Here is a 13533-nt window from a genome sequence, read left to right as displayed (position 1 = left end):
AAAAATCATAACCACAATACCATCATCACACCAAAAAATTACCAATAATTCTTCAGTATATCAAAGATCTAGTCAGTATTCAAATTTTTCCAAATAGCTAATAATTGCTATTTGTTTTGTTCTTTAATCAAAGTGGAATTCACATAACATAAAATTAACTTTTTTTTTGAGACAGTCTCACTCTGTCACCTGGGCTGGAGTGCAGTGGTGCGATCTCAGCTCACTGCCACCTCTACCTCCTGAGTTCAAGCGATTCTCCTGCCTCAGCCTCCCGAATAGCTGGGACTATAGGCACCCACCACCACGCCTGGCTAATTTTTTGTATTTTTAGAGAGATGGGGTTTCACCATGTTGGCCAGGCTGGTCTCGAACTCCTGACCTTGTGATTTGCCCACCTTGGCCTCCCAAAGTGCTGGGATTACAGGCGTGAGCCACCGTGCCCGGCCAAAATTAACATTTTAAAATGAACAGTTCAGTGTTGTGTACAATCATCACCTCTATGTAGTTCCAAAATGTCGAAAGCAAACTCATCTCAAAAGGAAACCATATTCGTTAAGCATTTAGTCCCATTTCCCCTCCCACTAGCCCCTGGCAACCACCAGTCTGCTTTCTGTTGCTATGGATTTACCTATTCTGGATATTTCATATAAATGGATTTATATACTATGTGATCTTTTGTGTCTGGCTTCTTTCATTTAGCAGAATGTTTTTGATATTTATCCATGTTGTAGCATGTATCGTGCTTTATTCCTCATTATGGCTGAATAATGTTCCATATATATGTATACACACACACAAAATTTGTTTATCCATTTGTCCTTTTATGGACATTGTGTTTTTATGGACTTTCACTGCCCTCAATGTCTCCTGTGCCCTACCTATTCTACCTTTTCGTCTTTTGACTATTGTGACTAGTGCTGTTAAGAACATACATATATTTGTTTGAGTACCCCTTTTTAATTCTTTTATTTATATACCCCTTTTTTTTTTTTTTTTTTGAGATGGAGTTTTGCTCTTGTTGCCCAGGCTGGAGTGCAATGGCACGATCTCGGCTCACCGCAACTTCCGCCTCCCAGGTTCAAGCCATTCTCCTGCCTCAGCCTCCTGAGTAGCTGGGATTACAGGCACCCATGCCTAGCTCATTTTGTATTTTTAGTAGAGATGGGGTTTCTCTATGTTGGTCAGGCTGGTCTCGAACTCCCGATTTCAGGTGATCTGCCCACCTTGGCCTCCCAGAGTGCTGGGGTTACAGGTGTGAGCCACCTCGCCCGGCCCTCTTTTTTTTGTTTTTAATAGTTGGTTTGTTCAATTGGGATCTAAACCAGATTGACACATTTCATTTGATTCTTAAACTCTTTTAATTTATAGGGTCTTTTTCCCTTTTTTCTTTCAATTTATTTGTATGGGTTAATTTGTTCTCTAAAGCTTTCCACATTCTGGAGTTTGCCAATTGCATACCTATGATGTGATTTAACAAACTCCTCTACCCCTATATTTCCTGTAAAATATAGTTAGATCTAAAAATTTGACTTTTTTTCTTCTCTCTTTTCAAGACTACTTCTTGGGTGATATTGTTGACCTCCACCAGGAGGTATATAATAATGTCTAGTTATCTCTCTCTCTCTCTCTCTCTTTTTTGGTGATATTAGCAGCCATTGTTTACCTTGTTTAAATCAATGATTTCATCAGTGAGGTTATTGCTTTTTTAAAAACAGACTTTAATTTTTAGAGCAGTTTTAGATTTACAGCAAAATTGACAGTGTATGAAGTACAGAGCTTTCATATATCCTCTCCCCTCCAACACACATTCAAGCTTTCTTCACCATCAGCATCCAACACCAGAGTGGTACATTTATTACAACTGATGAACCAACACTGACACATCATTGTTACCCAAATCCCATAGTTTACATTAGTGTTTACTCTTGGTGTTTTATGTTCTCTGGATTTTGACAAATGTGTAATGCCGTGTATCCTCTTCTATAGTATCATATAGGATACTTTCACTGCTCTTAATGTCTCCTGTGCTCTACCTATTCAATCCTTCCCTCCTCTTAAGTCCCTGGAAACCACTGATGTTTTCACTGATTTAATTGTTTTGTCTTTTCCAGAATGTCATATAGTTAGAATCAGACAGTATATAGCCTTTTCAGATTGGCTTTATTTTCACTTAGTGATATGCATTAGGGTTTCTTCATGACTTTTCAGTTAGCATTCTTTTCAACAATAACTTAGCCAGAATGGCTAAAATTGAAAGAACAACAATGAAGCGTTGGCAAGGAGATGGAGCAACTGGAATTTCCATACACTTCCAGTAGGAATGCAACTTTGGACATTTATTCCCTCTGGAAAGCTGTTTGGCAACATCTACTAAAGTAAACATTTGCCAGCATATGACCCAGCAATTCTACTCCTAGGTGTATACCAAGAGAAATAGGAGCACATATCCACCAAAATATAGGTTTATGGACATGTGAAGCAACTTTATTCATTAACAGTCCTAAGCTGAAAACAAACAAATCATTCTACCAAAAAAGACACATGCACTTCTATGTTTATCAGAGTGCAATTCACAATAGCAAAGACATGGAATCAACCAAGATGCCCATCAATGGTGAGTTAGATAAAGAAAATGTGGTACATATACACCAGGGAATACTACACTGCCATAAAGAAGAATGAGATCAGGTCCTTTGTAGCAACATGGATGCAATTGGAGGTCATTATCCTAAGAGAATTAATGCAGGAACTGAAAACGAAATACCACATGCTCTCACTTATAAGTGGGAGCTAAACATTAAATACACAAACGATACCATTTCCACAGTTTGAATCTATCTTGATCAGAATTCTTTTGACATCTAATAATGATCCCTGCCTAGAAAAATAAACAAGTTTTTCTTATTGTGAAATGCCCAATGAGTCTTACCAAGATATGAGAAGATGAATGTAGGATATAACATGAGAGAAAGCCAATCCAAGACAATTGTAGAAATTGCCAAGAAAATTATGGGCAGGGCACATTTCAAGGTTAATTCTAACCCAGCTCTTCTCCAGGATTCCTAGAGTGTAGTTATTTCGATTAACATATATTGGTGTTCTAGACACATAGAATTAAAGTCCAGAGTTTGGAATAAGCGGTTAATTTTTCTTTTTTTGAGACGGGGTCTCACTATATGCCCAAGCTAAAGTGTAGTAGTGCGACCATGGCTCATTGTAGCCTTAACTTCCCGAGCTCAAGCAATCCTCCTGCCTCAGCCTCCCAAGTAGCTGGGACTACAGTCATGTGCCACCACACCCAGCTAATTTTAAATTGTTTGTAGAGATGGGGCCTCACTGTTGCCAGGGCTGGTCTCAAACTCCTGGGCTCAAATAATCCTCCTGTCTCAGCCTCCCAAAGTGTTGAAATTACAGGCGTGAACTGCAAAATTGGCCTTTTAAAAAATTTTTTGTTGTTGATTTTTTTTCTCCTCTTCCTCCTTCTCCTCCCCCATTCGATCTCCTCTACCTCCTCTTCTTTTTTCTTTTTTGAAGGGGAAGGGTGAAGACAGGAGAGGAATATGAAACCCATTTGGCAAGGTAAAGTCTGTACAGCCAAAGAGAAATCAAGGTGAATTCACGTTTCTCTGCCTTGGGAACAAACTTAAAATTTTAGCTGGATTTAAATCCAAACTCTCCCACTTAGTTGACTGAAAAAGCTTCTTAGTTTCTTTGAGTCTTAGTTGTGTCACTTATGGAAAAGAGCTAATATTTGCAGAGCCCACAGTCTCTGCATATTGTGTAGAGGTGTACAACACAGTGATTAAGAACACAGACTTGAGCCAAACTGTCTGGGTTCAAAGTCTGTCTCCATCTCTTACCACCTTTTCAACTTGGGCCTCAGCTTCCTATCTGTACAATGTAGTACTATCTAATACCTAGCTCATAGGATTTGGGGGAGATTGAATAGTTACTATGAGTAAAGTGCTTGGAATACTTCCTGCCACATAGAAGTGCTATTTAGCCATTTGAAGATTGACTGATTTAAGTAAAGTGCCTGGCATGCAGTCAGCCCTCAGTAAATGGTGGTGGTGGTAGAAGTACGATTAGTAATGTAAGGATCTATGCTGTGCCTGTATTTTAATATTCTTTGGCTGATAGTACCAAGTAGTGATATTCCCACTTACATCTCTACAAAGGCAATACTTAACAGTAAAATCATAAAAAGCCTACTTAAATTCTGTGAAAGACACTTTCAGAATGCTTACAGCATTCTCTGTCACTCCATACCAGATGTTTTAGTCTTTTTCTGCAGAGGTGTACTGAGCCGTATATGCCTGTTGCTGTTCAGCCACATGCCTTGCAGCACACATTTGTTGGCTTGTCTGCCTGTCTGACTTTCACCACTAAAAGCAGTACTCAGCTGAAACCAGCTCAACTCTATACTTTAGCTTTGTACATTTTTCTCTTTGTATATTAATGAATGGCATCACTTCTGTAACAATTAACGAAGTTGTCTGCAGAAAAAAAGTCACACATTTGCCAGATAAATCTTGGTGATCTTTATACTTAATGTTCTAGTACATCCCCCTCCCCTCTCCTCCCCTCCCCTCCCCTTCCCTTTCCTTCTTTTCTCCTTCTCTTCTTTTCCCCTTCCTTTCCCTTCCCTTCTTTTTCCTTCATTGTCTTGTGTTTTCTGACTTTGGCCTTCCTAGTAGCATCTTTCTTTACCTCTGTACCCTGGCTGTCTCTGTATGTCTCTACATGTAATCTATCTGTTCTTCCCTATCTTTCCCTTCCCTTCCTTTCTCTCCTTTAACTGCCCATATTATGGGAAAAAGAGAAAGAAATTGAGGATGGTTTTGTTTTGCCTTAATTTAAAATTCTTAATTCATAATACGTGGCAAATTTCTTTGTTTTTGAAAATTAAACTAAATTAAGTATTTTTTATTTGTGATTTTCAACTATCTATACCCCCCACCCCCCGCCGACCCCTGCCCCGCCCCGATTCCTTGGGTCTTACGAGATCCAGTGAGGATTCTTTAAAAAAGGATCCTTGTTCCCGATTCAAGGGAAGCAAACCATAGAGGTTTGTTGCCATCGGGGCCAACCACTGGTCTTGGTAAGTTTGACAGGAAGGATTTCTCTCCTTTGAAGTTGTTCTTTGAGGATGTCGGGTATAAAGTTATTTAATTCTATGTGCTATATCTTTAAGCAAAAATACACCAGGATTGGTTATTTTAGACATACTGCTACTCCCATTACCAAAAAAAAAAAAAAAATAGAGAGAGAATTACAAATCTCTCAGAGTTTCCATGAGTTAGCAAAACCTGTAGGCATTTCTTTTTGTCACAACACTTTAAATTTATTTAGTGCATATTTTGTTATACTTCAGAAGGACTTTTTTTCTTTATATTACCTCATAATCTAAAAATCGACAGGAAATACAGAGAGCAGATGAATTCTCATGCACTGATGATGTCACCTTTTTTGGCCTTTGCAGGACTAAGTGTTAATAACTTAAGAGTAACGGAATCCTTTGCTATCTTTAACAATTTCCATGGGACTGTGGCCTATCTGATGTTTATGTTGCTTAAATCAGCTTGCCATTTCTCATTGAACCATGTCCTAAGACTCAAACAACTGTATTTATCTTAACCAAAAAGGAATATTTCGCCACTAAAAGCAGTACTCAGCTAAAACCAGGTCAACTCTATAGTTTAGCTTTGTACATTTTTCTCTTTGTTTATCAATGAATGGCATTACTTCTGTAACAATTAACTAAATTGTCTGCAGAAAAAAAAGTCACAGATAAATATTTTATTGCCAGATAAATCTTGGTGATCTTTATACTCAATGTTCTAGTACATCTTTTTTTTGTTTGTTTGTCTTTTGAGACAGGGTCTTACTCTGTCATCCAGGCTGGAGTGCAGTGGTGCGATCTCAGCTCACTGCAACTTCTGTTTCCTGTGCTCAAGCAATCCTCCCACCTCAGCCTCTGGAGTAGCTAGGGCTGCAGGCATGTGCCACCACACCCAGTTAATTTTTTTTAACCTTTTTTTTTTTTTTTTTTTGTAGAGATGATGTCTCTCCATATTGCCCAGATTCGTCTCGAACTTGTCAGCTCAAGCAATCCTCCAGCCTCAGCCTCCCAAAGTGATGGGATTACTGGCATGAGCCACCATGCCTGGCCCTAGTGCATCTTTATTGTTGTTGTTCACAAGTTTTGAAAGCAATATGATCAAATCAACCCAGTTCTACTTATGAGTACTCCTGTGAGATAGAAAAGCAGCAAAGAGCATATTTGGAAAATACTGACATATGGGATTCATTCCCAAGTATCTGATTAGGTGAATACCTTAATATATTACATTTATTTATGCTAACCAAAGAGGGGTAGATTATTCCCCTATAAAAGTATGTGTGCTTTTATTTTATCCTTTTGGGCTTGATCCCTTGCCTGTGTTTGATTCAGGCATGGTAGCAGCTACATTTAAAGTTGCCTCTGACCATTCTAACACATGAGCTAATCTTCCCTTTCTGTAAAGTTAGTTCTGCTTCCTCCTCCTCCTCTTCTTCTTCTTCTTCCTCTTCCTCTTCTTCCTCTTCTTCCTCTTTTTCTTCTCTTTCTTCTTCCTCCTCGTCCTCCTCCTCCTCCTCCTCTACTTCTTCTTCTTCCTCCTTCTTCCTCCTTCCTACTCCTCCTCCTCCTTCTCCTTCTTCTTCCTCTTCCTCTTCCTCTTCTTCCTCCTCCTCTTTCTCTTCTTCTTCCTCCTTCTTCCTCCTTCCTCCTTCTTCCTCCTTCCTCCTTCTTCCTCCTTCCTCCTCCTCCTCCTCCTCCTTCTTCTTCTTCTTCTTCTTCTCCTTCTTCTCCTTCTCCTCCTTCTCCTTCTCCTTCTTCTTCTTCTTCTTTTTTTTTTTTTTTTGAGACTGAGTCTTGCTCTGTGGCCCAGGCTGGAGTGCAGTGGCATGATCTTGGCTCACTGCAACCTCTGCCTCCTGGGTTCAAGCATTTCTCCTGCCTCCACCTCCCGAGTAGCTGGGAATACAGGCACATGCCACCACGCCTGGCTAATTTTTGTATTTATAGTAGAGACGGTGTTTCATCATGTTGGTCAGGCTGGTCTCAAACTCCTGACCTCAGGTGATCCGCCTACCTTGGCCCCCTAAAGTGTTGGAATTACAGGCATGAGCCACTGTGCCTGGCCTGAAGTCATTTTTGACTCTTAATAAATCAATACTGCTCAGTCATTCTAATATCCATGACCTTGTAATGGATATTACATTGCAATCCTTTGCTATATGAGGCCCACCCTTCATTATATGGAAAGCAAATTATTTAGTGATCTTGCTTTTCAACTTCTGCAAGAAGAATCCTACTTTATAATCATGGAGTACTATGCCAAAATAATTGTGTTGTAAATGTGATTAGAATTATTAATTAATTTGCAGTAAACATATAAAAATTATAATCAACTTGCTGATTTCCCTGATAACATGTCAGTAAATTTTGACACATTCTTGAGTTCAAGTTTTCTGAGAAGCTTTAAAAAGATATTTTATAAACATATGGCCTTCCCTTTCTTATGAGATCCCATCCAAGTAGTGTAGCATGACGTGCAAAGATCCGTGTGTTCCTCTCCTTATTTACAGCCTTATATCTGGCCATGTCCCCCCTTCTCATATATATATATATATTTAAAAATAATTTTAACTGTTATTTTACACTCAGAGGGTACATATGCAGGTTCGCTACATGGTTATATTGCATGATGCTGAGGTTTGGGATATGGATGATTCCATCTCCCAGGCAGTGAACATAGTACCCAATAGTTTTTCAGCCCGTGTCCGCATCTCTTGCTCCCTGTCTCATAGTCCTCAGTGTCTGTTGTTCCCATCTTTATGCCCTTGTGTATTTAATGTTTAGCTCCCACTTATAAGTGAGAGCATGTGGTATTTAGTTTTCAGTTCCTGCATTAATTCTCTTAGGATAATGACCTCCAATTGCATCCATGTTGCTACAAAGGACCTGATCTCATTCTTTTTTATGGCAGTGTAGTATTCCCTGGTGTATATATACCACATTTTCTTTTTCTAACTCACCATTGATAGGCACCTTGGTTGATTCCATGTCTTTGCTATTGTGAATTGCACTCTGATAAACATAGAAGTGCATGTGTCTTTTTTGGTAGAATGATTTATTTTCCTTTGACTATATACCCAGTAACTAGATTGCTGGGTCAAATGGTACTTCTGTTTCTTTGAGAAACCTCTGACTGCTTTTTATAGTGGCTGAACTAATTTACATTCCCACCAACAGTGTATAAGTGTTCCCATTTCTCCACAGCATTGCCAGCATCTGTTATTTTTTAATTTTTTAATAATAGTCATTCTGATTGGTGTGAAATGGTATCTCATTATTGTTTGATTTGCATTTCTCTGATGATTAGCAATGATGAGCATTTTTTCTTATGTTTCTTGGCTGCTTGTATATCTTCTTTTGTTTTATTTAATTTTTTTTTTTCAAGACAGGGTCTTTCTCTGTTGCCCAGGCTGGAGTGCAGCAGCATGATCATGGCTCTCTGCAGCCTTGACCTCCCAGGCTCAAGTGATTCTCCCACTTCGGCCTTTTGAGTAGCTGGGACCAGAGGCATGTGCCACTACACTCAGCTAATATTTTACAAATTTTTTTGTAGAGATGCGTTCTCACTCTTTTGCCCAGGCTGGTCTCAAACTCCTGGGCTCAAGCTGTCCTCCCTCCTTGGCCTCCCAAAGTGTTGGGACTACAGGCATGAGCCACCACACCCAGCCTGTGTCTTCTTTTGAGAAGTGTCTGTTCATGTCCTTTGCCCATAGCTTCTGCACAGCAAGAGAAACTATCAACAGAGTAAACATACAGCCTACAGAATGGGAGAAAATATTCACCAACTATGCATCCAACAACGGTCTAATATCCAGAATCTATAAGGAAGTTGTTATTGTATGAATCTAAACAATCTAAACAAATCTAAACAAATCTAAACAAATCAACAAGTAAATTTTAAGTAACTGGAAAGTAGTCAGGGATTTAAAATACTCTAAACAATTTCTTTTGTCATTCTATTTGGAAACAATCAGGAATCTTTGTCATGCCACAGCAATTTATATATAGAAATAGAAACTTTCAACCCCCTCTTAAAAATACAGTCACATCTTGATTATGTATAGTGGACAGGAATGAGGTTAGAAATGGGAAGAAGGAAATAGTGATATGAATAATTACAATGGGAGTAATATTTGCAGATCCTGCTTTCTCCTATGGAAAATAGCCCTGGAAGCTGTATTGGGATCCCCAACAGTACTCTTGGTTCAGTGATTTGCTAGAATAACTCATGGGACCCAGAAAAGCTGTTCTGCTCATGGTCACTGTTTATTACAGTGAAAAGATACAGATTAAAATCAACAAAGGAAAAGAGCACATAGAGTGGTGTCCAGGAGAAATCAGGTATGAGCTTCCAGTTGTCTTTCTGCTGTGGAGTTGCACAGGGATGCACTTAATCCTCCCATCAATGTGTGACAACATGTATGAAATATTGCCAACAAATAAGCTTACTCAAGTCTTGGTGTCAAGGATTTTTATTAGAGGTCAGTCATGTAGGCCTGAAATATCCACCTGACTGATCTTAGTCAGTCTCCAGCCCACCCAGAGATCAGACTGATATATTTTGGCCCAGGGCCCCAGGCAAACACAAAAACAGGCACTCACCATAAGTCACACCATTAGCATAAACTATGTGCTGTGGCCCAAGATCTCAGCTATATTAATACAAAGGCAGCCTTAACAGTCAAGATATTCCAGGGCATCAGAGATTGTCTCCCAAGAGCCAGTGAAGGACCAGTCCTTTCTTTGGAATGTGGAGGATCTATACACCCCAAGTCTACTGAGTTAACCCTTTGCTGAACAGGAATTTAGGGACCTTGGGATCAAGAAGGTTTGGGGGAAGTGGGTGAGGAGTGTGCTGAGGTGGGTGGATACAATCAGAGGCTCTCCTAGAAGTAAAGAAGCAAAGTAGCCTAAAAACACGAAGCATTCCACACTGGAGGCTATCTGTGTATACACATTTGTGAGGGTTTATTTAACAACCAATTTGAATTCACAGGAGTTTGTTATTGGCCAGTCTCTGAGTAGTTAAAATTCTTAAACGGTTCTGGTTAAATGAATGGAAAAACAAGTGAGCTATTTTCCATATGGTTGTGGTGAGATGTTTTAAAAGGCATCTTGGCTTTTCTGTGGACCTCTTAGCTTTTCTGTAGACCTCTTATTCATATTAATTACCAAGAAAGGCTGAATCCTGTCTACAGAACTTGGTCTTAATAGGACCAGTTGGTAAGTAGGTTGCTTCTAACTACTTTGTGGTCTCTTTCTCTAAGAGATTTTGCCCCTTTTGCCAATATTTTTCTTGCCTAGGAAGATTGTTTGTCTAAAAGTAATGGTGGAATTAAAGAGCTTCAGACAGCAAGGATGCATCCAAGGAGCTCTGTAGCATTCATTCATATAGTAACAACTTCCAAATTGAATGTGTTATTCAGGGTAAAAGAGTAGTTCCAAACCATAGTTTTTCAGGTCTAGAGACCTTTCCTAAGCAATAATAGGACTATTTTATGTGGCAACTCAATGTCCGTAGGGTGGCTTTCTTTAACTTAATAAAGGGACACTAGATGTAGGTCTGGTAGTGTTTATTTTTATTCTTACTCAGTTACTTTTGTTTTTCTTGAGGGTTACTTCTATTACTCTGTGCCCAGAGGAGAACTATCATTTTGGACTTGGGCTCTGCTCCTCTCTCCCTGCTTCCTCAGCTACAGAATGCCGTATGTGGAACTGGCTATAGCTATACCATCTTAAGATTACTGTCCAGCTGTCTGTCCTGCTTGGGCAGTTTTGCATGACATCATTTCTGATGCAGACCTTTGTCCTTGATACAGATCTTTGTCCTTCAACTCATGCAGAAAGCCCACTATATTTCTTAGAATCTAAGGTAACTTAAATTGTCATTTGGATAGTGGAATACATTTTTCTTCTTCTTCTACTTTTTTTTTTTTTGATCTGCTTTGATTTTCCTAGTTTCCAGCCATGTGGTTGGTATTTAAATAGAATAGTTTTGGCATCTGAGTTGATTTATGTTTATGCAGTGAACCCACAGATGAAACCTGGCATTCATGGTTAAAAAAAATAAATCCAAACTAACCTTTATACCTTTTCAGGAGAGAACCCTCATTAGTCAAATATTTTTTAGCTTTAAGTAAGGATTCATTGTGACTTTTCAGAAGTGTTTTTAATAATTTCAGATTTTCATCTTAACTGTCATCTTTGATTTCTCAAATGCTTTCACATTATTTTTTTCTCTTTGCCCCTATAATCTGAAACATTGCTAAAATTATATTCTTACCTATTTGGAGTATATAGAATGAAAGTCTTAATATTGTATACAGTACCCAATACTTTATTTTCCTTCTTACTACAATTAACATCTCAAACATCTGTTATTTGGATCTCCTTGTGAAGTTTCTGCTGAGGCATCCAATCAACTAGACCATCTACAATCAAGGATCAAGTTTGTGAGTCAAAGTGAGAACTAAAGGAGAGAAAAGTGACAACTAAAAGGTGGCGATAGGAAAATCTAAACTTTACTATGAGTTGAATAGACTTATATAATCCATGTAGGTTGGTAAACACAATACACAGATATGCCTTTCCGAGATTTTATATGCCTGGATGTGTTTCACAGAATATCCAAGCAGGACCCATCTGTCTTAGATATTAAACTTGCAGCACCACTCAACCTCCAGCCACACACTCAGTCTTCTTTTACCCTGTTCTGTTCTTTTCTCATTACCCTTATTTATGCAGGATTTTTTGCTTCTTAGCTCAGCTAGATCTGGGTTCTTGTCTCACGACCAGGAAGAAGTAGTCGCACCAACACTCAAAGAATGAGCAAGGCAGGAAGTTTTATTGCACGATGAAACAGCTTTTAGTGGAGAGGGGACGCGGGGGGTGATCCCCCCACCCGACGCAGGAGAATTCCCAATATGGCTGAGCCCGGGGCTTTTTATGGGCTCAGAATAGGGAGTGCGTGCTGATTGGCTTGTGAGTATGCAAAAAAGGTTAAAGTAAAGATATCACTCAAAAGTGGGCATGATAGTGTAGAAAACCAATTAGGAAAGGGTAGGTATATGTAAAATAGGTGAAGGATGGGGATCAATCGAAAGAAAGTGTGCCAAACAGGAAGGCAGGTTCTCAATCTGGTTCAAAGATTTACTGGGGACTGTTTCCAGCTTGAAGGTTGGATTTCACCGGGGACCTGCCCCATCTGCCTAGGCATTTGTCTGCCTCCTGCCTCTATCATTATCACCTGAGTAATGTAAAGTACTGTTCTTTTTTTAAAAAAACATATTTGTTATATTTGTGATCTCTCTTACCCACTAGAATTAATTTCTTGAACTCCTGGACTCAAGCTATCTGCCTGCCTCGGCCTCCCAAAGTGCTGGGATTACAGGTGTGAGCCACTGTGCCAGGCATAGAATGTAACTTCTATGCAGGCAGAGATTGGGGGGTCTAGTTTATTTGCTGATGCTTTCTCAGGGCCTGGAATAAGCCAGGCACTTGGCAGGTTTTCAGTGAATATTTGTTAAATGAAGGAATCAAGAAGCCCTCATTGAGTGCACTCATTGAGTGCACTCTCCTACCTATATCTAGACTCTAATACATTTTTATTTTTTATGATTCCATCATTTGGGGCTTTAAGGTTGTTTCCCCACCCCCCCTTTCCATTGTGTATATGTTTCTTTTTCACTTAAGTTCAAGTTTTTTCCCATAATACATTATTATACCAGGCCATCCAGTCTGGGTCTCATCTCACCACTCACCTGTCTTAATGTATACTCTTTGTTTAAAATATGAAAAAATGAGGGCTGGAAACTTTCTGTTTCTATACTCATATAAACACTTTGCATATTGTCATCACTCTAGGAAACATGTACATTACTTTATATGATAGCAATATTCTGAGAATTTCTTATGTTTGTATGTACCTCCAAGGTAACACCACTTGGTGAAATAGGCTTCAGACTTTATAATCATTAAATACATTAAACCTTGCTGTTTAATATTTTCCTTTTTGAAGTCTTTTAGGAATCTACATAATATTAAGGTAAAATTCTAGGTTTAATACTGTGATAACCTGAGTACACACACAATTTTAATATTTTATCCTTTGAATTTAGGTACAAGTTATGGAAGATAAATTAAAAGCAGCTAATATTCAAACCAGTGAATCAGAGACAAGATTATATAATAAGTGTCAAGATCTGGAGTCGCTAATACAGGAAAAAGATGACATCATTCAAAACTTGGAATTGCAACTTGAAGAGCAGGTTAGGAAGAATTTGATAAAGAGTTCTAAGTGTGTGCACTCATTTGTGCATAATCACAAAGATTAAAAAGAGAGAGTCTAAATTTCTATATTTGGGGAGAAATATTGCTTATTCGGTCAACCCATAGGATTGCATCACATTTAT

General features: G+C 38.8%; 1 protein-coding gene across 4 annotated transcripts in view; it reads left to right on the top strand.

The window, feature by feature from the left end:
* Positions 1-13533, top strand: part of PLEKHH2 (pleckstrin homology, MyTH4 and FERM domain containing H2) — a 130099-nt gene that overhangs the window by 39858 nt on the left and 76708 nt on the right. For all 4 annotated transcript variants that reach the window (XR_010123107.1, XM_063648774.1, XM_054475166.2 and 1 more), the window contains exon 4: positions 13240-13389. Coding sequence is in view for 3 of the 4 variants with exons in the window: in XM_063648774.1 (XP_063504844.1) it covers positions 13240-13389 (150 nt within the window). In the remaining variant the exon portion in view is untranslated. The remainder of the gene's footprint in view (positions 1-13239; positions 13390-13533) is intronic.

Source organism: Pongo pygmaeus, chromosome 12 (genome assembly GCF_028885625.2).
Source record: "Pongo pygmaeus isolate AG05252 chromosome 12, NHGRI_mPonPyg2-v2.0_pri, whole genome shotgun sequence".
Classification (NCBI taxonomy): domain Eukaryota; kingdom Metazoa; phylum Chordata; class Mammalia; order Primates; family Hominidae; genus Pongo; species Pongo pygmaeus.
The sequence above is the reverse complement of the archived record's forward strand: the minus strand, read 5'-3'. Positions and strand labels throughout refer to the sequence as shown.